This window comes from Watersipora subatra, chromosome 7 (genome assembly GCF_963576615.1).
Source record: "Watersipora subatra chromosome 7, tzWatSuba1.1, whole genome shotgun sequence".
NCBI lineage: Eukaryota > Metazoa > Bryozoa > Gymnolaemata > Cheilostomatida > Watersiporidae > Watersipora > Watersipora subatra.
Genome location: NC_088714.1, coordinates 51766654 through 51793953, shown reverse-complemented (window position 1 = coordinate 51793953; position 27300 = coordinate 51766654). Strand labels below are relative to the sequence as shown.

General features: G+C 37.2%; 1 protein-coding gene across 1 annotated transcript; it reads right to left on the bottom strand.

The window, feature by feature from the left end:
* Positions 1–635: 635 nt before the first annotated feature.
* LOC137399963 (protein angel homolog 1-like) lies at positions 636–26831 on the bottom strand. The gene is made up of 11 exons (XM_068086238.1): positions 26763–26831; positions 22065–22190; positions 21524–21602; positions 19927–20147; positions 16240–16339; positions 14287–14403; positions 11859–12023; positions 7088–7248; positions 5664–6156; positions 5519–5564; positions 636–1311 (listed from the first exon to the last, which is right to left on the bottom strand). Exons 2-11 carry the CDS (start codon positions 22116–22118, stop codon positions 1203–1205), a joined length of 1545 nt encoding a protein of 514 aa, XP_067942339.1. The 5' UTR covers positions 22119–22190; positions 26763–26831; the 3' UTR covers positions 636–1202.
* Between the last annotated feature and the right edge of the window lie 469 nt (positions 26832–27300).

Below are 27300 nucleotides of genomic sequence, written 5' to 3'. Positions count from 1 at the left end.
ACAAACATTTGACGGTTAAAGTTGAGAAAATTTACTGCGATGTATTTGTCCTTCGATGGAGAGAGGCTTTTCGCCGAATCTGAATGCTGGAAACAGTTTATAGAGCAAATTACTATTGACTTTTAATTAAAGCCAGTATATATATATTTTACATATACATGAATAAACTTAAATATGGTAAATTAAAAGATGAGGTGGTAAGCTCCCTGTGCCTCACCACCATAGATACTGTCGTTTAAAACAGCAAACAACTAAAAAAATAATCATATAGTTATATAAAATTACCAATTCAACATAGCCTTTTGAAATAAATCTGTTGCTAGAAGATTAAGTATTGTGTGAACTTTCGTTCTTGTCCAATTATTACTAATGTAGTAACTAAGAGCGCACTACCTGAGTAATTCCAAGTTTGTTTGTACCAGTGCATACAAAGGTATTTTCAAGCGTTTTTAGAGAAGGAAATGCATGCTTAATGATCAGTGAAAGCGCTGGTGCGCTCAAGTAACCAATCACTTAGACGATGCACGATCGATGGGCCAATTGGTGAGTCAGTTTCTTTGACGGATGAGAGCAACCGAGCGCAGACAAAGACTCGCAACACAACTTTGAGAATGCCAATTTGACAGCGATGACAGTTGTCCAACATTTAATTTATTAGGCTATTTAATTCATAAAAATATTAGCCAAGTCAAATAAAATTATTATTTGCTCTATAATAAAATCTTATCACCGTGTAATCCTGAGCAAAGGTGGTTCTATAGAACTGGTGAATGTCAACAATAAAAGTCTATAAAAATTATTTGCAAGTCGTCCCCTCTCTGAACTGTGAGAAGCCTGAAGAGGTGACAGTAATTAATCTAGCTATACAAATCTTCCTGATTGTATACCTAACCATGCAAAAACAATACTAATTATACAAACTAATATGAGCCAGATTTAAATTCCAATAAAAAATAAATAAGATAGAATGGATCTAAAATATCTTCTTCTGGCTGGAGAATTTCATGCGTAATAATAATTACTCAAAACACAAACTTCTTGCAATGATATGCATGAGACATTCAATAATGTCTTTCATAAAAAAACAGGACTCTGTCACTAACGATCTGCAACTGAAGAACCATTATGTTAACAAAGTAATCAATGCAATATGATGAAAAGCAGACAACTCTTGATGTACCAGCTTGTACTAGCAGTTCCTTTTACTTGGTCAAGCAGAATTCTGCAACTATTGGGAGGTGATCGCTAGGGACTTCCATATTTGGAATATGTCCGGCAGCAGAAATTTCTTGTTCAGAGACCAAACCATATCTGCAGGAAAACATTTCATCATTACTTGTTGAATATTATGTCATCAATTACTGTGATACATTAGACACTCCTATTAATGTATACCTCCTAAACGTAAATTCCACAAAATGTAAAGAATTTATGTCAAGTTTTACTTCGTACTACTCAAAAAATTCCATATAACGTAAAGTGTAAAGTCGGTTAAAATTCTCAAATTTGATTTAAATAACGAGCATCTTGTAGTCAACCTTAAAAGTGGTGTCTTCTTCCTTGCCGCAGTTAGAAGAGTAAATGACGTATAGGGTTATCTCTATTATATATGTTGTAATCCAAATTTGTTTTGTTTAAAAAATTTGAACAAATCAAACAATTATAGCCTAGTCTGAAAACGTTTGGTTAGCTTGAAAATTCCAGTCCACTACATATACAACTACATACAATGTATTATTGTTAACCGAACAAAACAAAAAAGAGCAAATAGTTTGGTAGAAACATATTTACTGAACGGTGCTTATGCAAGCTTCAAAAAATGGTATTTCCTAAGTATAGTCAAGTTCATTAGCTTGAAAGATGCTAGTGCATTTGGTTAGCCTTGCGACGCTGATTCACTCATTTATGATAACTTTTTGTAACCATTTTGACATAATCACTGGAGACCTCAGTAACTTGACTGACTGGAATGTTTGGGTGTAATCTGGTCACTTTGTCTGGTATAGGGATGTTCAGAGCTAATGTTTCACCCACCATCAATAATGTTTTTGAATTATGAGTTTGTACAACCATTTGTTTGTTGGAATTGCTTTGGTTTTCATGAATCTGTTTGAACTTTTTCTTTTGTGTTGGTTCATCCTACTTGACATCTTTATCTTTTTCAGGGTCTATTTTGTTCTCTGCCACTTTAGTTGCTTTGTGGGCTTTTCTGCCAAATACAGCTTCATAGAGAGATACAACTACAGCTATACGCTTGATGATACCTATGATACATTGTATAACATACATAAAGCGTGTGCTGGCACCGTTTTGTCACATTTATCTTTTCTCCAGTCAACAATGCATGTATGTATTCCTGCCTTGTTCTATCACTCCTTTTCACTAAACCTTATGTTGTAGGTGTTCTGGGTGCACCATGCGCTATAGCAATGGTAATTTCTCCTGCGAAATGATCTAAAAGCTTGTTTATCAACTCTTTGCCGTTGTCACATAAAACATTTTTAGAATACCCAAATGACCAGCAGTAACTCTGAAGTACTTGCAACGCGTCTTCCGCACATTTCTTCTACAAGAGAATAAATGTACATAAACCTTTTTACGATGATCGATAACATTTAATGACCATGTATGTGGCAGTGTTGAGCAGCCACAGGGCAAGTTGCAAAATCCACAAAATCCATCTCCAGAAGATCAAGGAAACTTTTACTTGTAAAGGGTGCTATCACTGGCACAAAAGTAGTTGGGACATCTCTGGTCTGGTCATCCAGTCTAGTTATCCATCTAGTTGTTATGTCTCTACCTTTATGAGCTACTCTTTTGTGACCCAGACACAAAGTATCATGCAGCTGCCTTTCAGGCACAGCTTCCTCATTTTCTTGGGTCAGCAGATTTCCATCTGTCTGAGATTTTCCAATTTCTCCTCTTGATTGTTGCAATTTCACTCTTAGTGGTGGTCTTGTCATAGAATTCATCCTCAAGAAGGAAATTAACACTTAAAATTTCACGCCTCTGTTTGATCTTTAACAGTTTAAAAAAAACGCATCTTTATTCACACGTGCCATGGTCCAGAACAGCTGCTGACCTTTTAGCTGCGAAATTGCAGTAGAATATTCTCTGAAAACTTCCATATTAAAGCTGGCTTTATTCTGAGCTTTTCAATTGAAGCTTACAAGTCATAGTTTGATACAATAACATAGCCTAGTAATGATATGTGACTTATTTAATGCATGGCTAGCTTCAAGCAACTGTGGTGTAATGGTTAGGGTGCTGTTTTATAGATCAGATGTTCTGGGTTCAAATACAGGTGAGTGCGTGCAAATAAAGTGTCTTGTGTAGTTACATGTTTGTTCTGTTACAAGTCTTAGAGGTTGGGATGGTGAGGTGTGTGAGGTGGAAGGGTTGTTGAAAAGGTTTTTTTTACTCTTGAAGAGATATTTTTGTTCTAACAGTCTAACATTTTCCTTAAAAATCTGTTCACGCCTTTTTTGGGCTCAATTTTTCCCAATTAAAAATTTGTTCATCACTTTTTCGGGCGCAGTATATTCCAAAAAACGCCATTTTTTGTCCAAGGCTGAAATTTCTCAGCTAGTCTAAAAATTTTGAACTGTTGAATGTCACAAATTGTAGTTCTGTCGAAAGGTATCTTATTAACCGGACAGAGACCTAACTTAAAATAGTAAAAATATATTTTATGCATTATTTTAGAAAATGTTCTTATTATTTTTCTTTTGAAGAATAGACATTGCTATCTACAATAAAAATAGGGAAAAAGTCGATGTAAAGTGACATTGAAGGTGCGCGCTCCCCTAAACTTATTGTAATTTTATCATAATTCTGAACTTTAAAGAATAGAGAAAGCATAATGTTATTATGCTTTATTATTCATCTTGAGGTGTCGACTGATGTTCTAAAAAAAGAATCAAGGAGATTGACCAACCAGAAGCTGAGATATAGCCAGCCAAACACAGGTCTACCAAAAAACAAAAGTGTTTTGGTAATCATCAATATATGACGTATGAAATCGACTTGTGTGCCATTGGTCAATTAAGCCAACTAATGCGGTCTCCTATAACAATCACGGCATTTTAATTGGTTTAATCCCTGGGAGTATAGAACAATCAAATTGGGCCTAACAATCATCGCTCCTAGTATTCCGAACCAGTCCCTCTGACGTGTAGATTAGTTTTAGCATAAAATAATTACACGCATCTATTATTTCGCAACATTTCGCTATCTTGCTAGTTCAGCTCAGTTTTGTTGTTCTCCTACTTAGCTTCCCTATTCAGACTCATCTTTAGCGTTGTTCAGATTTTTTTAATTATAGCTAATAAATGGAATCAATTAAATCAATCATCAATCTCGGTTATCATTTGGAATTTTATACAAATTATATTAGTTACATCATTTATTCTATTCGCAGTTATATTATTATTTTTTTGTATAATATGCATTATGAATATTATATAAATCATAAAAAATAATCATAAATAAGATAATAGATCAATAGAAAAATCAAAGCAAAAGTTATCGTTTTCTTTTATAGCAAGAGCAGCACGGTCAAGTTAGTCTTTTTAAGATTATGGCTGTAGTGAACTTCCAGTCTGTTAATAGTGACGATAATCATGAAAATCAACTGAATGCTGCAGTAGATACACAGTAGAAGAATGCTGCAGTAGATACACAGTAGAAACATGATGAAGGAACAAAAAGTCCCATTCCTATTTCTTATTCTTAACAAACTGCAACTCGCGGATATCGCATATAGACTATACACGCGCCGTTCGTTGAACAGATGATTTTCGGAGCATATCCGTGGAGATCGAGTTAAAATTTGAAGCACAATAGTCAAAATCTGCTCTTCTGCTTTGAAAAATCATGGCGAGGGGTTGTGGGCAAATGCCTTTACCACACAATGTTTGGTTGATTTTTCTGAGAACCCAGAGCTAGTATGTAAATTATTTACTATCGCGAGAAGCGTTTCACATCTCGTAGCCAAAACAATCATTATACATAACGGCGGTAAGGGTGCGCAACTCCGGCACATGACCATTAAGTCGATTTTATACGTCACAGTTTTCGGGATTTTCGAAGGGTTTCCTCTGATTCTTTATTAGGTAGACCTGTGTTTGGCAGGCTATATCTCAGCTTCTAGTGGGTCAATCTTCTTGATTCTTTTTTTAGAACATCAGTCAACACCTCAAGATAACTAATAAAGCATAATAATATTATGCTTTCTCTATTCTTTAAACAGAGTGAAAGCGATAAGAAAAGTTGTCGATACAAACCAATAACACTACTTTTACTGAACAGTCATTAAATCCAAAAGTCAAGTCTAGACTTTTTCCTTTTCAAAGGATCAGAGGGGTGAGTTTGGAAAGATGTTGGAACGAATTAGACAATTTACATGTATTTTACTGTTCATATAACGTAAAGTCCCTATAACGTAAACGTTCCTGGAATGGATTACTTACGTTGTAGGGGCATCTAGTGTAAACTAAAAACAGATGAAGATGATTACCTGTTGAGAAGGAGTAGATTATACCTTCCCTGAGGTGGCTTACTACCTACAATATGACAAAAACCAAGTTAGAAGACAATTCCAGAGAGCAACTCATCGGCAATCCATAGAAATGATATGAAACAGTGTACGACTGACTATTCACCTGCATAAAATATATGATCGACTTTCAGACCAGCTTGACCGTGATGCATGGTAGTCACACCAGGAACATTATAGTAACCGTATCTATCGATAGTATGCTTGTAGCTAGAGCAGAACTTAAACTGATGCCTGAGCTCTCCCCAGGGTTCATCTTGACCAGGTTGAGCAGCCCTAGATGTGCTGGCAGACATATTGCAGAATTGATTGGATGAGCGGGCTGCTGATGGAGCCTCTGAAGAAAAGACGCTGTCAGAAACTTCCGGCTCGTTGCGGGCAGCAGCAGCTTGCGGAAAGGCCAAAATATCAGATTTTTTGGTTTTTGAAGCTTCGCTCTGTGAATTACTCGGACTTCTGTCACGCTTGGAGCTGCCAGTTGCGGATAATCTATCGTCAGAAGGGTTCGTAGCCGTGCCAGCAAAGCTAGTTGCTGCAGGCAGCAAGGTACACCGGTGTGAAAGGAAGGGAGGTAGAATGCTTGCAGGAATAAAACTCCTCTGTAATGAGAAAAGTAATAACTATAAGAACATAATGTGAAAGAGAATCACGATACGAGACTAAATGGATATGAACTCCAGAATTACATGCTCTGACAAGCTCATAGACAAGCTCATAGACATACATTGTCAATAAAGGCAGTTGGTGTTGTTCATTCCCACCATGATAAACAAATCATCATCCTCATCAACTCAATTACGTTTTAGGTTTGTTCAGCAACACAAATTACAAGTTCATAGCAGAAACCAACCCATATTGTTGTTTTTCATTATAAAACAATAACAATGTTTGTGTTATCATATAAAATAAAATGTATATATTTGTTTGTTTTATATTATTATACTAGCTGTGCTACCCGGCGTTGCCTGGGTAATAAAAAAGTCTGGACAGAAAATTGATTTGTATTTAACATATAACAACATTTCCCATTTTAACTTTCAAACTACATATCATGAGAGAAGTGTTTTATGTAGTTGAAATAAATTTGGAGAAAAATAAAAGCAACTGTAAAAGTTTTAAAACCTTGTCAAACAACTGTAACTTTCAAGCTATTAGCCTGGCACACTGCCAATAGTAAATTCCAGTAAACTAGGCTTCTAATGACGGTAAGCCATGACATTGCGTCAGCATTGTTGTTCAGCTACAGCTATTCTATTAATAGCTATAGCCGGAAGGCAGACAGACATACTTTGAGAAATATATAGATTGTTTGTATTATGCATATTTTTGGTTTGTAAAACAAACATATGATATCGTAAGACAAGTAGATTCCTTGGCAAAAATACGCATTTAGCAATGGAACAAGATACACAAAAAAATCCACCAGAACTCGAAAACAACCAATCACAGCACCCAAATTACAAAGGAACCCGAAAGTAGCCAATCGCATGGCATTGCTTGACCTCATACTATTAATTCACAATGTCATACCCGAGTTTGAGGATAACAGTGTATTTGCCCTGAAATGTAGTATTTATCCTTTTCTGCATAGTTTATATAGCCGGACTTGATGAACGTGCACAAATCAGAGTTGGGTGTTGAGTTAAGGTCTCCGCACAGAAAGCTTGGATAGTAGCTGCCCGCTGGTTGGTCTGAAACAGCAATGTCTTAGCAGTTGAATGTACAGTGATATGTTGTTATGAGTTGAATGAACAGTGATATGTTGTTATGAGTTGAATGGACAGTGATATGTTGTTATGAGTTGAATGTACAGTGATATGTTGTTATGAGTTGAATGTACAGTGATATGTTGTTATGAGTTAAATGAACAGTGATATGTTGTTAGGAGTTGAATGAACAGTGATATGTTGTTATGAGTTGAATGTATAGTGATATGTTATTATGAGTTGAATGTACAGTGATATGTTGTTATGAGTTGAATGAACAGTGATATGTTGTTATGAGTTGAATGTACAGTGATATGTTGTTATGAGTTGAATGTACAGTGATATGTTGTTATGAGTTGAATGAACAGTGATATGTTGTTATGAGTTGAATGAACAGTGATGTTGTTATGAGGTGAATGTACAGTGATATGTTGTTATGAGTTGAATGTACAGTGATATGTTGTTATGAGATGAATGAACAGTGATATGCTGTTATGAGTTGAATGAACAGTGATATGTTGTTATGAGTTCAATGTACAGTGATATGTTGTTATGAGTTGAATGTACAGTGATATGTTGTTATGAGTTAAATGTACAGTGATATGTTGTTATGAGTTGAATGTACAGTGATATGTTGTTATGAGTTGAATGAACAGTGATATGTTGTTATGAGTTGAATGAACAGTGATATGTTGTTGTGAGTTGAATGAACAGTGATATGTTGTTATGAGTTGAATGGACAGTGATATGTAGTTATGAGTTGAATGAACAGTGAGTGATATGTTGTTATGAGTTAAATGTACAGTGATATATTGTTATGTGTTGAATGTACAGTGATATGTTGTTATGAGATGAATGTACAGTGATATGTTGTTATGAGTTGAATGAACAGTGATACGAGGGCGATTCGATAAGTAAAGATAATTTTACAATAAGTCAAGTTGTAGTTGAGTTAGATACTTTATTTTTTTTTCAACATATTTGCCAGACAAGTCAACCCATTTCTGCCATCTTGGTACCAGTTTCTTGATCCCATCTGAAGAAAATTCTGCAGATTGCTTTCGTAACCATTCGCTCACAGTAGCTTTGACCTCGTCGTGAGTCTCCATATGAATCTCTCTGGTATAGGACTTTAGAGCACCAAAGAGATGATAGTCAGAAGGTGCAAGATCAGGGCTGTAAGGTGGGTGGTCCAACAGTTCCCAACCTAGTTGGTTTATGGTCTCAATGGTTTGAGTGGCAGTGTGGGGCCTTGCATTGTCTTGGTGGAGAATGACGCCACGAGATTGCATGCCTCTTCTCTTGTTCTTAACCTTTTGACTCCCGTTCCCGTAATCTTACGGGCTGAGAGCGCAGTCTCAGCGTACCAAACCCGTAATTGCCCGTCAGATCTGAGTCTTCGATACGTATTTTTTAAATTCATTTATTTATTTTAAAAACGGCACTAAAATTTTTAATTAATATTTTTAGGAGTTTTAAAAGATATCACACTACTATTTTGAGGCAGTAATGAGTCCATTATACGCATGTGCAAAAAGAACACGTTGCTAAAAGTTGATCGTTCTTTTTGGAAAGCTTATCATCATGAACGGACGCGATATTTCAAGCGCTGCTAAAAAGATTCGTTTACAGGAAGATATCGACTGGTATGAAAGTGAAGCAGAGGATTTCAGTGCAGAAGAATATGAAGAAGAAGATGAAAGTGAAAAAGAAATTCGACAGAGTGAATCGGAGTACGAAAGTGAGAGTGAAACGGCCGGCGTTGAAGGAGGGAGTCATGACGGATTTCAGAGAGGAGCTGATTTAAAACCAAAAGAATTACATTTTGCTGACAGCCTGGCAGGAGTATAAGTTTGAATTCTTAAACAGGTAAGTGTTTTTATTATTCAAAGCTTTTTAAACATCGGCCATGATAAATGTTTTATTTAACGAAACGAATAAATATGGCCTTCAAAAACATTGCGATGCTTCGGAGCCTGTTGATGATAAATATTTGGCGAGTTGCTTGTTTAGTTTTGCATATAGGTATTTTCAAAAAGCCTACTCTATTGCCTTACTGGTCCACATTCCTTTATTATCTACGCTGATTTTTAATCAGTTTATAAATTGAAAGAAAATTAGGAGCAAGTTTACACTTTATTGACAATTTTGAAGACCCTGCTGGCAATAAATTGTTCAAATTAAAAAATGTTTTTGCCATGACATGCGACTGGTTCTATCCTGTTTTTCTATCTGATAAATTTATATTTGTAGATGAAAGCTTGCTGGCATGGAAAGGCTGGCTCAACTTCAGACAGCATATTCCATCTAAAAGATCTAAATTTGGAATTATGTTATTTGCTTTCCATTGCTGTCTCTGGCTATGTGCACCAATTGTCTGTATACATTGTCGATGAGCAAGCTGATTGCACTGGCAGCGGAGGCAATTTTGGAATATCTTTGTGCGAGTCATGTTTTGATCCTTACCATGCTAGCTAAATTTATTTACAAATGGTATTTTGTTTAGTTTCTGCAAATGCTTCACTGCTTTGTATTGCTAGCTTTTGTACATACATTTGCTAATCTATTGTATTAGTTGTGCATTGATGTGCTGTATTTGTTGCACACTGCCATCTTCAGAGCAGCAGTCTAATCAAATAGTTCAGTTCTCATATTGTTCTGCAATCTAGCAGTCCATGATTTGCTGTTTCTGCTCATAAATGTTGCTTCCTGTCTTTTGCTGCTTCACCAAATGTGTGAATATAGGCTCACGACTCAATTCTTCTTGCACACATCCAGTTAATCTTTGCTGCAGCACACATGAATCTGTGCAATGACTTTATATGCAAATTTTTTACATAAATCTAGTCTCAAGAAATGCATAAAAATTCAGAGCAAAAAATTGTAACTGCGCATATATAGATGTCTAGCTGCAAAGTTTTTGCAAGCTGTGTGGAGGAAAAAATCTCATTCTGCAGGAAAATGTCTCAGCTTCCAGATGCATATTCATTTGCAGTTTTGTGCCAATTTGCACGAAGGTTGGAGCAACCTTGTCGGATGACTGTCTTGCGCTGCTTATGGACATGGCGTCTCGAGCTTTTCCAATGGCGCTCCCGCTATACATCGGAGCTCATAACTCCGCTTTCAATGCTCTTGGACGACTAATTTTTTTTGCAAATTGTTGTGAACATATGAATCCATGCAAGAATTATTTATACAACATTGCCAATTGCTTTTAGTGAATATAAAATACAATTGAAAATGACGTACTAACATAAAAAAACTCGTAGCTTCAACGAATTGCGACTCTTGCAGGTAAGCAAATACAAGCTAACTACATTAAAAAAGTATCAGCTTGTAGAGAAATTTCTCAGGATTCCGATGCATGTTAATTTATGTAACTACCTCAATTTTTAAAGAAAATTGATGCAGTTTTTACGCAGTGGTGTCGAAGGCTCAAATCGCCATAGTAAATGCACTGGTACGCTGGGGAATTTCCAGCCGTAAGCCCGCGGTCGCTAAAGGGTTAATGTCCTTCTTGACTTGCTGTAGCAGTTGGCAGTAATTTTCACTGTTTACTGTGGTTCCCTGCTCAAGAAAGCTTACTTTAATGGGGCCTCTCACACCCCACAACACTGTCAACATCACTTTCTTGACACTTCTCTGTGCTGTGAACTTCTTTGTGACAGGAGATGATGGGTGTTTCCACCTCAATGACTGCTGCTTTGACTCTGGCTCATAGTGTGCCACACAGGTCTCATCACAAGTCACAAGTCTGTTTAAAAAGGAATCACCTTCTTTTTGAACCCTGTCCAGATTCTTCCTAGACATTTCCAACCACTTAGCTTTGTTGGCATCACTGAGCATTTTGGGTACCCACCTGCAGCACACCTTTGAGTACCCAAGGTCTTCATGAAGAATGGAATGCACTGTTCCAATGGAGATGCTCAATGATTCAGCAATTTCCTCTACCTTTATCCTCCTGTCTGCTCTGACAAGCTTGTCCACAGCCTCCAAATTGGATGGTGTGGCTGCCTCTTTTGGCCTGCCTGACCTTGGTTCATCCTCAATAGAGGTCCTTCCTTCCTTAAAACTGCTAGCCCATTTGAAAACTCCGTTTTGGTTTAAACAACTGTCACCACATTGAGCTTTCATTCTCCTATAAATGTCACTTGGTCTGACTCCTTCACTGACAAAAATCTTATTACAGCTCTCTGTTCAACATGTGAGCAAATTTTAAGAGGGGCAGCCATTTTGAAAGTCTCCAAAAAAATTTATAGCCTCAAAGTTATTGAAAAAGATTAGTGTGAAGACAACACCTAAAAGAACATAATTTCAAAAAATTATGCATGTATCACAATAATATTCCAACTTATAAGGAAATTATCTTTACTTATCGAATCGCCCTCATATGTTATTATGAGGTGAATGAACAGCAATTGACCATTACCAGCACAGAAACCCACAACGAGCCCCAAGAACGAGCCCCAAGAACGAGCCCCAAGAACGAGCCGCAAGAACGAGCCCCAAGAACGAGCCCCAAGAACGAGCCCCAAGAACGAGCCCCAAGAACGAGCCCCAAGAACGAGCCCCAAGAACGAGCCCCAAGAACTCACCAGGTTTTTGAGCAATTTGGTGTAAGTTAGCCAAAAGGTAAGCGAGCTGAGCAAGTTTGATGTCCCCTCTCTTCATGTTGAACAGTAGATGGGTATTAGCCACACAGACCCGTGTCGGTAGCCTTAGCTCTTTGTATTCTACGGGCTGTAGCGCCATAACCATACCTGCAAGAAGAAGAACGTCAATTGGAAAATACGGAGTAAGAATGTTGGTCGTCCTTGAACAATAAGCGATGATCATGCTAAGGAAAATAATGGCCCGTTTACCGAATGTTTGAAATGAATAAATTTTAAAATGTTAGTATTGATACTAAGTGTTAACACAATTTTAGCGAACTTCAACACTTTAGAATGAGTTATTTGCTTTGTTTGATAACAGAGAGGACAACCCTTAATTTCTGATTAGTAGTGACAGCGCTTGTGATGCACTTGCCTCTTTACCTTACTGTAAGCTAAATCTGAAAAAAAGGCATTCAGTGAGCAGTTACAGGGATGATCAGAAAGTAACTTCTATGAGAGCTTTCATCGCCACTGCACTATTCCTCAATTTGTTACAGCCTACTGACTGGGTATGTCGCAGGGATCAGAAAACTAAGGCTCCAGACCCACTTACGGCTCTTTCAACCCATTGCTGCGACTCCCTGTAAATTTGGTGTTTCTTCTTATTCCTTTTTAACCATATGCCAAGTAATACATAAAATGTAAAAGTTTTATCACTAGATTTTGTAATATAACTTAGAAAATTATGGAATAAATCAAACATTGTCACTTGTTATACGCCATTATTTATGCGCCAATAAAACCACCAAAATTGCACTAGCCAGCGCCAAACTTATCGATTTTTCTTACCCCAGGTAGGCAGACTATGGCGAATACTAAAAAAAGAAAAGTGACAGAGGAAAATAGAACATTTAGTCTTACGTGGAGTGATTCATTTGCTTTCACTGCAGATGAGACTGGTTCACCAGTTTGCTTAATATGTAATGAGAAATTTGCAACAACAACAAGTCAAATGTCGCAAGACACTTTCAGAATAAACACGCAGCCTTTGCTAAAAAATATCCAGAAAGAGATGACAGAAAAAAGGCCGTTTCGAAACTGATGCTAAAGCTAATTCGAGCAAAATTCATTTGAAGAAGTGGGTGAAGTCTGCAAATTCAACTACATATGCAAGTTTTGTGGCCGGTCAAGAAATAATCAGGATGAAAAGCCGTTCACCGATGGAGAATGTATAAAAGAATCATTCGTTAAGATTTGTGAGCATCTGTTGACAATCTTTTAAAAATAAGACTGAAATTGTGGTCCAGGAGCAGAAATCACACTAACCAAATACAATAGTTTAATATTTTAATTGGCTATTTCGCATTATATATTCATACTTTGTCATTGTTTGAATAAATTGTCTTTTATTATTCCGATTGACAGCTAATGCACCGTACGCGCTAAATGACAGCCCGCAGAAGAGACGCAGCACATTTGCTAAATGACAGCCCGCAGAAGAGACGCAGCACATTTGCCGCAGTTAGAATTTAAGTTCGGCATTTTGTGAAAAGAAGGACTGAATTAAACATGAAGTTGCAACTGTTCTAGAAAGTAACCTTAAAAACAACGTAATATATTCATGTTACGTTCAAGTTATTATTAGCTATTTTATCGTTTTTCTCGCAAAAGTTTAATTTTGTTTTCTCAGCAGTTAAATCATTATACAGTCCACACCTTTTCGTTTTATGGTGTAAACATGGTATACAAGCATTAAAAGCTAAACAAAAACATTACATGTAGTATTTGTTTTCTTTTTAAATAAAATATCAAAGGGGGGGTTGTGGCTTCTCTGCGTTCTTTCCTGTGGAAAACGGGTCCAAATGGCTCTTTGAGTGAAAAAGGTTGCAGACCCCTGGGGTATGGTAACTTTTCTAAGATGCAAATTCTCTTACCGAATGACAATGATTAACATAATCAAAGGTTTAATCACATTACAATAATTCTAATGACAAAAGTCAAAATAAGATACAAAAATATAAACGTGTATCTTTTGAATCACACAAAAACCAAGTAGATTCCATTCTAAAAGTCATAACCTCACTAATGTAGTGAGGTTATGTATCCCACAGGATAAGACCTCTCTCTATATAGAGTCAAAACTTCGCTAGTTGAAATAGCACATACTATGAACTGTTATAAAGTCATGCACAAGTGTGAACATCTCAGACTGTTTGACCAAAGCGGTCTAACAGTCTGTCCGACCAATGTGGTCTAACGACAACCAAAATAATTACTGTGTAATTTAGCCAACAAAAAATATGCAAAATATATCTTTCCTGCCTCTTCATCACAGAAGTGCTAAATTGAAATTCCAAACCAACCTTTTCAAGATACCAAAGAGAAGAAACCTGGAGACATGGTGATAAAAACTGGTAAGACAACTCACCAACATTACCACGATTTAGTATGGCTGTCTTGCTCACAAAGTACTCCACAGGCTTCCACTCGAGTAACTTAAAGTCGATTTTCTTATAGAAGATGGCCACCCCATCGACATTGGCATCTAAAAATCATTGATCAGATGCAGGGGCTAAGCATAGCTGTATCATCAAATTAACACTCAGCTGCAGCGACTGCCAAAATATCTCTGACAACTTGACAACTCAATCAGCTGATGCAGAGTGTGGAGATAGCTGAGTAACAAGTTACAGCCTTGCCATAGTTACCAATAAAACACAAAATGGCAAAGAAGATATTACCCTATAATCTACTATTTAGGGCCTTTTTAAAAATCGCAATATTGTAGGTGTAAAATCACCATCTCAAGGTTACGCATGCACAAGAAGTTACTCACGAGATCGGCCACAATGTAACAAAAAAAGGGCCAATAAATATTAATCTACGAGTGCCCAAATGTGTAACACGCCGTTGTTACATGGGGCCCCTGAGAATGACCCACTCGCTACATCTCGAATTATCCAAAAATATAACAAAATCCTATCTTTGGAGTGCCCGAAAACATGAATAAGGTATAATAATCGAAAGTTTATAGAGCCTAGTTAGATAAACTACATCTATCTATCACTCATAACAACAGTAATATATTACTATGAATTGAATGTACAGTGATATGTTGTTATGAAATGAATGAACAGTGATATGTTGTTATGAGATGAATGAACAGTGATATGTTGTTATGAGATGAATGAACAGTGATATGTGATTATGCGTTGAATAAATAGTGATATGTTGTTATGATTTTCAGCCTATTTTCTGTATTACCGAGGCTATGCCAAATTTCCTGTCTTTAGTATTAAACCGGAATCTTTACTATAATAAGAATTGTGTCTGTTCATGCCTCCGAAGCGGCGATTGGAGGATGGGATAAATGATTGCACCGTATGTTATTGTATGGTACTGGAAATTTCAGAATGTATACTTAATTTCTGTGTTTTATTGGCAAACCTGACGATCTCTCCCGGCACTCAAGAATGCCATACTGCTGGTGACGACAAAATACTTGTTTTATTGGAAACTAGTACCATGGCAGTTTAATGTGCCGGGAGAGATCGTCAAGTATGCCGGTAAAGCACAGAGAATAAGTATACACTCAATAATTCTTAACCCCCCATTCTGAACCACTGGTCTGGACAAAGGTTATAATCATTTAACTCAAATTTTAGTCCTTTTCTAGAACTTACATTCACATCTGCAAATAAGCACTAATCCCAAAAACATCCAATAACTGGATAAAAATCTAGTGCAATGTGTTTAACTCAAAGTATGGGGTGTCCCATCATCCGCGGTGTCTCATTCACAACAGCTATCAAATATGACAACTGGTAGAAAGCTGTATTTTATGGTATATAAAGTGAATACAATTTTTACTTAACACATAAATTATTTTTGCTGTATTCACAAATTGAGCTGAGTATGAAAACTTGAACATGTTTTTCGCGAATGATGAGACATTTCTACCAGCACTTTTTATAATGCTTGCCCTACACTTTAAAATACAGATATCATAGTGATATTTTACATATTCATCTAGAAACAATGTCTGAGTGGTGTTCACAAGAGAAAGGATTGTTTTGACATTCTACTTTCCTGTTACAATACATTTAAAAAACTAAAAATTTTATAATTAATTGATGATTCAAAGAACCTTGAAGTTCAATGGTGAATAGACCCAACAAAAATATTCATGTACACTAATGCTGATATATCTTTGCCATTCAGAGCTTTCTTAAGTATATGGGAACTTTCAAAATTATTCACCAAATATTAAAAATTATTTTTAGCTGAAAAATCATTTATTTCTGGATAAGTCCTATTCTTATAAAACTACCAGTGGCCCCGCATGATGCTACAAACCTGCATTATGACCTGCGGAACTTACCTGTTCGTCGCACAAACTCGCCGTCGTATCCATTCTTGGACAACTCATGCAAGTAAAAGCTTTGAAAATACTCCTCATCAACTTCTTGCAAGCAGACAATCTGTATGTGAAACATAGTATATATACACACACATATACATGTATATCCGTTTATCTGTCTCCTAGATTTATATATATATATACAGTGAAACATGGATAACTCGCCCTCGGATATAGCGAACACATGGTTAACTCGACTGGATTTGCTTGGTCCGTTCCCACGCAATGATAAATGGCTCTATATAACTCGAACTCAACACTGTTAATTCGAACTGTTTTTTGCCCAACGGCTACCGAAACGGTTGATATCGCTTTATAAAATCACTTTATTCCAAGCCATAGAGGTAAACCTCAACTTTTCGTAATTCATAAGCGTCGTTATTACCTCCATCGACAAAATATTTTTGTCAACGACTTTTCTAAAGGTTTGGTGAAATTTGATTTATACTGCTATACGATGAATAGCACGGGCTAGCCGGGTCACCCGCGCAAGGATTTTCGCCCCGCACATAACAAAAACAGCATGTCGTTTTTGTTTTGTAATTGCGTGGCGAAAATCCTTCCGACGTTGATTCCGTGTTGAATCAACGTCGGAATGTTGAATGTTTAAAACATCTTAAAAATTGTTGTAATTAAACGTATACGTTGTCTTAGCTAAAAAAAACTATTCATCGTTTGACCTAAACACAGAATACGTGTGTACATTCAATAAGTATCCATTCAAAAAGCGTGAGTGATATACAATGTACCGTAAAAACTCGTAAAACTTTTAATTGAACTGCCTCGGAGTGTTGCTCTTAACGAATCCCGGGTAAAGTAAGGTAATCTTTGCATAAACTTCAAGAAAAATCGGCCAAATTGATCGTGGGTAAAACGCTCAAAAGAAAAAGATGTCTTTTCTTTTGAGCATTTCAGCAACGATCAAGTTTTGCCAATGTCAATTTAAAAAACGTCCTGGCAATAACATCACCTCAAACAACAAACCAATCTCAAGTGATAGAAAAATCTCTATACTTTTTGATAAAAACGTTTTAAACTTTACATTAGAAGCATTTAATTTGAAACAAGCCATTTGTGCTTTTGATTTATATTATAGTTTGTATATGTACATGTATCTACTAATAAATAAGTAAATACATGGACTTGTGACAGTGCTCTGATAACTTGAACGCTCTGATAATTCGAACACTTTTGCTCGGTCCCTTGAAGTTTGAGTTATTCGAGTTTCACTGTATATATAAATATGTATATATTTCAGTGTTTGTCAGCCTTTTTATTGGTCTTTTTGTTTTCATACCTGTGTATCGAGATTAAAATCTAGCAATAAAAATCTGCTTAATATAGGATTTGATATCAGAACCTCCAGTTCTGGAAGCGTCGCATTTCCCACTAGCGAAGCATTCCCACTAGACTGGCATTCAACTAAGCAGAATCATCAATAATGGTGAAGATAAGATATTCATTACAGTGGTTGGAATATGCGTAACGACTTTGAGTCACACGTAACTATTAGCAGCCGGCCTTACTAGGTGAATGCTCGGAGTTGCACGGGTAATAAAAACGGCTTATAAACAGTTGCTAGTAATGTAGTGTAAAGGTAATGTAGCAGATAAGGTAATGTTTATAAGCTGTTTTCCATTACGCGTGTAACCCAGGGCATTCAGCTAGTATATATATACAGACATGCACGCGCACAAAAACACATGTGCATTGTGTGTGAGCATTTAAAAAAATTTGTGATTATCTGCAAGCCAAACCAATGCACATTGAATACAAGAATTAAATTTGAATCATCATGCAGGCACGCTAGGATTATCTGCTCATCCATTTCAAATGGCAGTTTGAAATCTCTTAGGCAGTTCTCATCGGCTGATGGGGATTATCCATTGAGATGTGATTGATAAGTCATTCCTACACTCACTGGTAGCCATCTTGAATTTCATCTTTATAAAGTTAACACCTGATGAGAGCAGAGCTATATCTGCTCGACAAATTTTTAGTGATTGACTAACTGTTACAGCCAAGTGCTCTTTATATTTAATATATTTAAGTTTCTATACCCTTCTATACGGCGTTTTCGCTATACGATGCCAACCCTGGAACGGATTATAATCGTATCGCGAGGGCGCACTGTACTGTAATGAGCTTTTGTGATGAACGCGCATAATGAACTCAAAACTCGTCTGTTGATGAAAGGAAATTCTGCATGTTAATGTACTATATCCATATAACATGCAACAACATGCATACAGTTGACAATATGCATACAAAGGACAATGTTTTAAACGAAATTGATAAAAGATAGTTATAAAACATTAGTTTTGAATAAAATAAATAAAAGAATAACGTAAAACTTTAAATAAATAAAATAGGCAAAGATCTGCTCATATTTAATGACTGTGTCACGCAAGCTGCTTAGCGCGTAAGCCAGCTAAACCAAGCTACGTTTTAAAAACAGCCTTTTTCAAAACGGATGTAGCTCACAGAAAAACTCGCAACGCTTAAAAACTTGAATATCGCGTTGCTAAAATGTTGAAAAAAAAGATTGCACATCCCATCAATCGAACTGGGTGCATTCAGATGCACGGATGCAAAGTCACGCACACTTTGATTGGGAGCTGCAATAAGTACCCGTGCTATGCCTTAGCAGGGCAGGATAGTTGCTTGGAGTAGTGGGTTAAATGCGTGGAGAAGTGGTTTGAATGTGTGTTGTCGAACGCACCTGCTTTCCAAGTTCAATCCCATTGCCAAGCAGACTTTTCATTGCCAGATTTCAATCGCCATAACTGGACATAGAATGGGCAAAAAAGCAAACACTGAGATATGTATAAATAACCATGTATTAATAAGTTTATATACTAACTAGATGAATGCCCGGTGTTGCACAAGTAATAAAAAAGCAGCTTATAAACAGTGACAGGTAGTGTAGCTGCCAATGGCTAATTTGAGTAAGCTAGTATATGACTCAACTTACTAATCAGAGCTTTGAGAGCCAACCCCAGTGATGTTGCGTGAAACACCTTGTCGTTATGCATGTCTTAACCAATGTAATGACTATCTGCCCAATGAATCCTGTGTGGCCTAATGAGTAATATAGCCGCCTGTGAACTGGCAGTTCCAATCCAGCGCGATGCGGATTTTTTATTGCCAGATTTTAATCAGCTATAACTGGATATAGCCTACACCGAAATACTACAGGCAGACTTACATATGAACAACACACAGAGTTTGAGATTTATATATGAATAGAATACAATAGACCAAAACCAGAAAAACACTAGGAGTCGTCTTGCATAATTGCAATCATGCTGTAAATTAATTTTTTCTCGTCAGAATAACTTTTTGCAAACTTTTTCTTAAAAATAGCTTCCTGATCACGCAGAAATGATAGAGAAACAAGCCTTAAAATCTTATAGTAATAAATCATGTTGACTTTCATGGAGTTTTTAGACTTAAATTCCTGAGCAAAGCGCATCTCAAGAAATTTGGTTTGACATCAGGGCACTCATAAACCTATAAGGAGTCAGAGTTGTTTTCTCCCCTAACATCCTAATGTCACCACTTCTACTAGAAAGCATGTGCATTGAGCTATAGCTTGCTTACCTAGTGCATCAGGTAAGTTAATTACTATCGAGAACTAAGACTTACCGAAGGACGAAATTTCAATATTTCGTCAATAATTTTCCTCTTCCTGTAGCCAAAGTCAAGGGCTTCCCGCTGGCAGGATGTATAGAGTTCAGAATGTATTTGGCACAGATTGTCTGAGAGGACGTTGTATGACATAACCCGGAACACCTTCTTAAATGGATAATTTGGAGGTGTTCTTATAAACTCGTTTTGCCGACAGTCCATAATGGATAAACCAGGCCCTGTAATGAATACAAGGAAGTAAATCCTCGTAATTTAGCAATCAATGAATCAAATATCAATTCATTTATAAGAAGTTTCAGCATTCCATGTGAATAAGATTTTTCAATAAAGCATGTCATTTCCTAACAAAATTTTCCAATAACAATACAAGATAATCTTTACTTTAAGAAAATAAGAGTCGTCTTTCTGTCTCTGAAGTTACGATTAAAGGCAAGGATAAAAGATTGCTTTGTTCAGAATTCGAACTCATGAAATTCAGCTGAGTGGACCGACACTCTAACACCTGCACAAATCGACTGGTTTCTAGCATTTCAGAATAATTGTCCAAAAGGTTATTCACTGTGCTTTATGACAGTAAAAACAAAGAGAATTCATATAGACGAGTTTGAAAACAGACCAATTACTGATAATTTTCCGACAATATGCCTGAGGATCTCTCATGGCACTTTGAACAGCCAAGGTACCGATAATATTGAACATTGACTAATTCTTGACGACTTCAGTATCTTACCAATTTAGTTTTTCTCTTTCAGGTTATTTAATTAGAATTTGTTAGTATTACTAAAAAGGGAATAAGAATACTGCAATTAACTGGACAAGTGTGAGATGCAACTTTAAAAACATCGAAAATACGATCAAAACGATCAAATAGATATTCGCAACATCACGTGACAAGACAATAAACAAACTGTCATGACTACGCCAGAGAAATAAACGGATTCCAATCTACGACGGCTTTTCGTTTTTGAGCTTTCAAGAGCTTGTAATCACATTTCCACATATTTCGCACCTACAACACAACAGAGTAAGACATGGTGAATCTTTTGATACCAAATAACTGTAATGTGAATTTTATTGCAAGTCAACCTTTAAGTATTAATTTTACACATCCATCACAACCATGTAGGTCATTGGCGTTAGAGATCTATGGAGTGTATATGTCAAGGTAAAGAGAAAGCAAAGATGAAGATTGGAGTATTTCTCAACAGATTGTGGTGCCACAACTGAAAATGTTAAGTGTTTACAAGTACGACTTTTCAAGAACAATTGAAGCAGTACCATCATGTATCGCTTCAATTGGTCTTGAAGCAATACGTGTTAATCATCTCAGCCCAACTTCCAAATAAAATGAAAGAATTGATCCGTTTACTAGGCTACAGAGTATGTAGCTGGTAAAAAATGGTTTTGATTATGTTTGTCAAGCCTCTCAAAACCACCATGGCACAAGTAAAAAACTACTTATGCCATGTACAGTATGTACGGAAGTACATGACATAAATTATGAGCTGAAGAACGCTAAATTTGTAAAAGACACAGACAAAAATGTAGGAATTGTATTCATTGTATCTCCATTGGCACGCAAAAATAATCCTACCTCTTAGGTGGTACCCGTTTACTTGTATTTGAGGTCCCCCGTAAGCCATGGCTGGCAATGTTTGCCCTCCACTGATGAACTAGAATAAAAACGTTAGTACTTTTCTTAGCTACTTATTTCTGAACCCTCATCCAAAGCACTTTATTCACCACCAATTGGTTTCAGCGCAACTTTGTCTTCAAAAATTATGTTACAAATACAAGTAGTTAGCATGCCAGATTCAATGGTTCCATCAATAACAGTTAGAAATTATCGAATTCCTAAGCAACAGTTAAAACGAGGCTTATGCCAGCCTCGATTTTAATGTTCAATTTCATTAAATAATAAATATATACAGAGTATACACCACAAATATACAGAGCCATGTATGTGGAAATAGAACACATCATATGTGTACAGCACTTGAACAAGGAAACAGACCAGATATCTGCTCAACATATGCTCATCAATTCATATGAGAATGCCAGAGTTGTTTTACTAGGGCCTTTGGAAGCAAAACCTGAAATAACAACCAATTTTGTAACGGTCTGACATAACCTACCTCTGGAAAAGAAGCAGAGAGTGCATGAACAAAACGCTGGTTTCTGGGCAACATAGAAGACTGTCTTTCTTGGTAATCTGCTCTGTGTATTCGGAGATAAGCTAATATTCCACAGCACGTAGATTCCTTTAAAACATACACTGATTTTACACACTTAAAATAAATGCATTATTTATTACTAATTCATAGCTTGTTAAGTATGAATTAGACGAATTATGATACTCTGTACATCAATAGAAAGCTAAGGCTGTTTACACATGAGCATTAGTGAATATTCTACACATGAATATATCAACTGATATTTGCCTTTTTAGCATTGTTTTGGTGTAATGTAACGGTATCTGTACATTTTGACAAATATTCAATAAAAACTGAGTTTACATCCGTTAAAGAAATTGGTCAGGTTTTACATGGTTTTCGAATATGCATGTACCTAAAAGTTATATGTATACAACTTGGTGGCCTCTGAAGTCTTAGAAACATCTTAATATTTAACTGGCCAGCCTTCATGTCAATCACAAGATATAAAATGGTTACCCAATAAATAGATTACATTCTTGAAAATGCTTCTAGTGACAGACAGTGTCTACAAAACTTGCTGCTCAAATGTGAATAATATGTATGGTCTGAGATAAAATAGAACATGAGTTTATACCACAAATTTCAAAAAACGCAAAATAAATTGCTAGGTGGTCCCATAATTACGATCAGCCTTGTATAGGAGTAGATGACAAATAAGAGTGCAAAATAGCATTTATTCCTAGAAAGATTGATTGATAGGCTAGCTGTGATGGTAAATTTTTCTCTTGAGTTTGAGGAGGTCTCGGCAATCACCGAGTTGTGGTATAAATTCTAACTATAGAGTGAAGAAGATCAATGCATAATGTTGTTTAATAACAACTATTAATGGTTAATGTGAATTACTTTACACAACAATAGATTGAACTTAGTAAAACTCCGTTTCTAGATTTACGTGTTAAAGCTAAGGATCGGAAACCAATTCACCTGTTTGCATCTTTTGATAGGGTCAAACACTGAATCAACTAATTATGATTGGAAGATTGAGTGATGGGCGACTAAGTTGAGGTAACAAACCTATTTGTTACACGTGAGCGTGAGTTGAACGGACATAACACGCATCAACTGAGGGACAATAATGGCTACAAACTTAATCAGGCAACACTTCTCCCTTAAGGCAATACTAATTGTTTAGTAACAATGGTCTAATCTAAATATTTTGGCAATCCTCTTATTTATTATTTAATTTATTACTATACTTGTATGTACTTAAATTTACTTATTATTTACTCTATTATTACTATTATTATTTATAGTACTTAATTATTTGATAATTGTTTTGATTTGAAAGAATTGCATGAAATCGATTAGTACATTTTAGTTGTGTCACATCTAAATTAACCTAGCGTAGTTCTCCATGAGAAGTTAACTCCTGACTTATTATCTGTGCTGCCCAACTTTCTATGCTGGGCTTATCTGGCTAATGCTATTTTCGCAGTGCAGAGACATCTCTGGAGTGCAATGCTGAAATTTTTTGCTAGCAGAAACAATCTACAGTTCTTACATTACATGCAAAACTTCTTACTGGGATATTAGGTTGCCCAGGTGCAGAACCCCTAGTAGGGAGTAAGTCAGGGTAACTCATTCTAACCTACTTATGCAGGTTTTTTTTCGAAGAATAAAGCGCTTTTTGTCAGCAAAACTTGCTTCTTCTTTATGGCATGCGCACTTGCAAGACAAATCAGTACTCCTTACTATTTCCTGCCAAGCCTGTAGGAATATCAACTATAGCTAGACTGACTGAGAGAGTTCAAACTTTGCTTTTATTTGCTCTAAATCTCATTTCGAAATATGTGTTTCCATCATGCTTGATTAAAGTTGTGGAAATCACTTTGCTGCTGCCACCGCATGTAGCAGAGTACATTATACTATTGGACTCATCTTCAAAGAATAGAGGGGCCCATGGCTAGTGTTTCACCACATGAATAATAATAGAAAAGATGCAACTTCAACCTGGGTGCAGAGTGCTGGCAGTAACATGAACAACTATTATTGATCACCAAATAAAGCAATATATCCACTAATGCCTTAGTAATCGCTAACACTTAACTAACTTGTTCCAGTGACTGCCTCTATGCTGTAACTAGAATCCTGTGCAAAAACAGCTGAGACTATTATGGTTTGACCAAGTCTGATGATAGACCAGATGTAATTCTTGTTCATCAATATACACTCTGCCAATCTAACAAACGAGCAATTAACCTAGCCCCTCTCCTAGAGTAAGAGGCATGAAGTAAACACGCATAGCCAGATGAACAACACTCTTGTACAAGGTGGTGGCCCTGAAAAGGGCCATTTGGGGGAGAATCAGCTCGGAACTATAGGCTATAGTCCGAGTCGAATATCTCAAGCGGAGCTAGTTGCCGAACAGCCACAGAGGGTACTGCCGGCTTTGGCTCAGGCTTCGAACGCTTTGCAGGTCGCCATTGGGGTCGCCTGGGAGGAGGCGAGTGCGTTCGAGGGCGTCGTGCGGAGCGTGGAGGAGACTGTCTTCGAGGGTGCCGAGATTCAGGTCTCTGGTGAGGAGGGCGACGTCGCGGAGGAGATCGGCCCCGGCTGCAGGGTTGCTCGGTCTGACAGGCTACAGTCCTAGAGTGCTCCTGTAGCTTATGAGTCTTCAGTTGGTCTAGTGATGTAAATTCGGCACTGCATGTGGGGCAGCTCACACGTCGACGATGCAAGCGCTCGTGTTTCTTCAGATCACGAAGGCTATTAGCTTTAAAGGAACATTCTATGCAGTAGGGCACCATGATTGCAACTGATGTGTGTTAGAACTAGCTTACGGTATTTATGGGTAATAAGCGGGCGTATCAGAGAGAGGACTTGTAAAGCGGAGGTAATAGACACTCGTTTTGTTTGTTTTGTGCTAACTTCTGCGGTAAGATTTGACTGGGTGCTTATTGAATCTTATCGTTTTGCTGTCTTATCCATGTGTGCAACCAATTACCGTCAGTGAAATTGACCTATATTATATTAACCAATTATCTTAGTTTTGCCATTTTTTGTGTATATATAAGGACATGCAATCGTGTTGTGAGGGCGTTCTGCTCGTGCTGTGCTTTGTGCTGATATTTGTGAATAAACTCTGACGCTTTCTCAATGTGTTGTTAATTGATTCATAGTAGACTAGCTAGTAGGGAGCACTAGCTTTATTTGTTTTGTCTTCTCCTCATAAGCCGTGGCTTAAGACTGTGTTTCATAGCTGCAGCCACACAAGGCTTCGAGGGACGACCAACAGATTTGGCGGGTCTGTAACGCTGTGCGTAGGCACGTGGTATTAGACAGCGAACCACAGCTGCATCCACGCTAGTGCACCACCTCAGCCAGACAAGTGTTCTGCTAACTAATAGGAACTAGACATTTAATGATAGTTGGATAATTTCATGCCTGAAGCCGAGTAACTCTAACTTCCAAGAGTTTTGTTCAGGAGTTACAGTGTTGGGGTATACCGGCAACCAGGTTACGAGGCCAGTATTCGGTCTGATCCTACGAGGCCAGTATTCGGTCTGATCCTACGAGGCCAGTATTCGGTCTGATCCTACGAGGCCAGTATTCGGTCTGATCCTACGAGGCCAGTATTCGGTCTGATCCTACGAGGCCAGTATTCGGTCTGATCCTACGAGGCCAGTATTCGGTCTGATCCTACGAGGCCAGTATTCGGTCTGATCCTACGAGGCCAGTATTCGGTCTGATCCTACGAGGCCAGTATTCGGTCTGATCCTACGAGGCCAGTATTCGGTCTGATCCTACGAGGCCAGTATTCGGTCTGATCCTACGAGGCCAGTATTCGGTCTGATCCTACGAGGCCAGTATTCGGTCTGATCCTACGAGGCCAGTATTCGGTCTGATCCTACGAGGCCAGTATTCGGTCTGATTCTACGGGCCTGTGTTCGGTCCAAATTCATCAGGGCCAGTTTTCGGTCCAGCTCCCGTATACGGAGCTCCCGGGTAGCTCCCGTATAATCTTGACGGTCGGGTGTGGCATCATTAGCGAGAATTACTTTAGGCACAAGAAAAATCTATCCCATATAGCAAGAATTAGACTTGAGAGTGAGATGGGATTATGCTCAGGATACTCTGCCAATAGCGCCTTACTTACAAAAAATAAACTAAAAAACTAACTAGTTGGTTTCCTGATTATCGACAGAAGGGTAAAACATGTACATTTGTATTGACAAAAGATTAGGCAATAAATATAGTACACCGGCTTACATACTCTTAGCGCGTACACCAGCGGAGATTCACACTGTCTCTGTTCACGTAGAAAGCCCAAAAACAGCCAAGGTGATGTTTGCGATACTATTCATTTGAGCCTGGTTGCGATTAGCGGCTTCACGTCCATTACAACATGACGCTACGCTGTATGAAAATTATCCAGGTAAAACTTTTTTTAACGAGGCCTACCACTAAACAACTTACATGTATACAATCCAATCCTACGATATATTTAGTATTCACTGCTTATTAAATGCGCACAGGTTGTACAAACCTATTGTGTGGCAAAATTACCGTTCGCCTATGGTTTACTCAGGATGAAAATGTTTTGTTATCAATATTAACAAATTCCTATTATACTTAACACATCAACACAAAACAGTATGCAGGACTTTAAAAACTTACAGATGTTAACTGATAGCATTTAAAAATGACATCTATCTGTAACAATATACATATACTCTAGCTATCCCGTCACTGAAAAAAGATTTTAACGAAAATCTTATGTATAGCCCGTAAGCCTGGCAATTCCGATCAGCTATGGGCTAGCATGCTGATGCCACGATTATCTGATGAAATGTTTCCTCATGATAAAAGCTAAAACTGCTAAATAGTCTCCAGGTTAGTTAGTTAGTGATCTTTTATTTTGCTGATAACAAAATAACAAAAAGCCTTTATTTGCAGGCATATTATCCAATAAAACGGAAACTGTAGAATAATCCTGAATGCAAGATAGTAGTGAACAATTCATGTTTAGTTTGAGATTATTTGTGTAAAAATTAAAAGAAAATTTACATGAGAGGATGACTTCAAATAAGTAATGCAGAATAACTTATACAAAGATAAATTGATTGATATGTACTATAATTATACAAGGGTTCAGGTCTGAAGAATAGATCCTCTATTCTTCAGACCTTCCTGTTGATTGTGGCAAGATTGATTG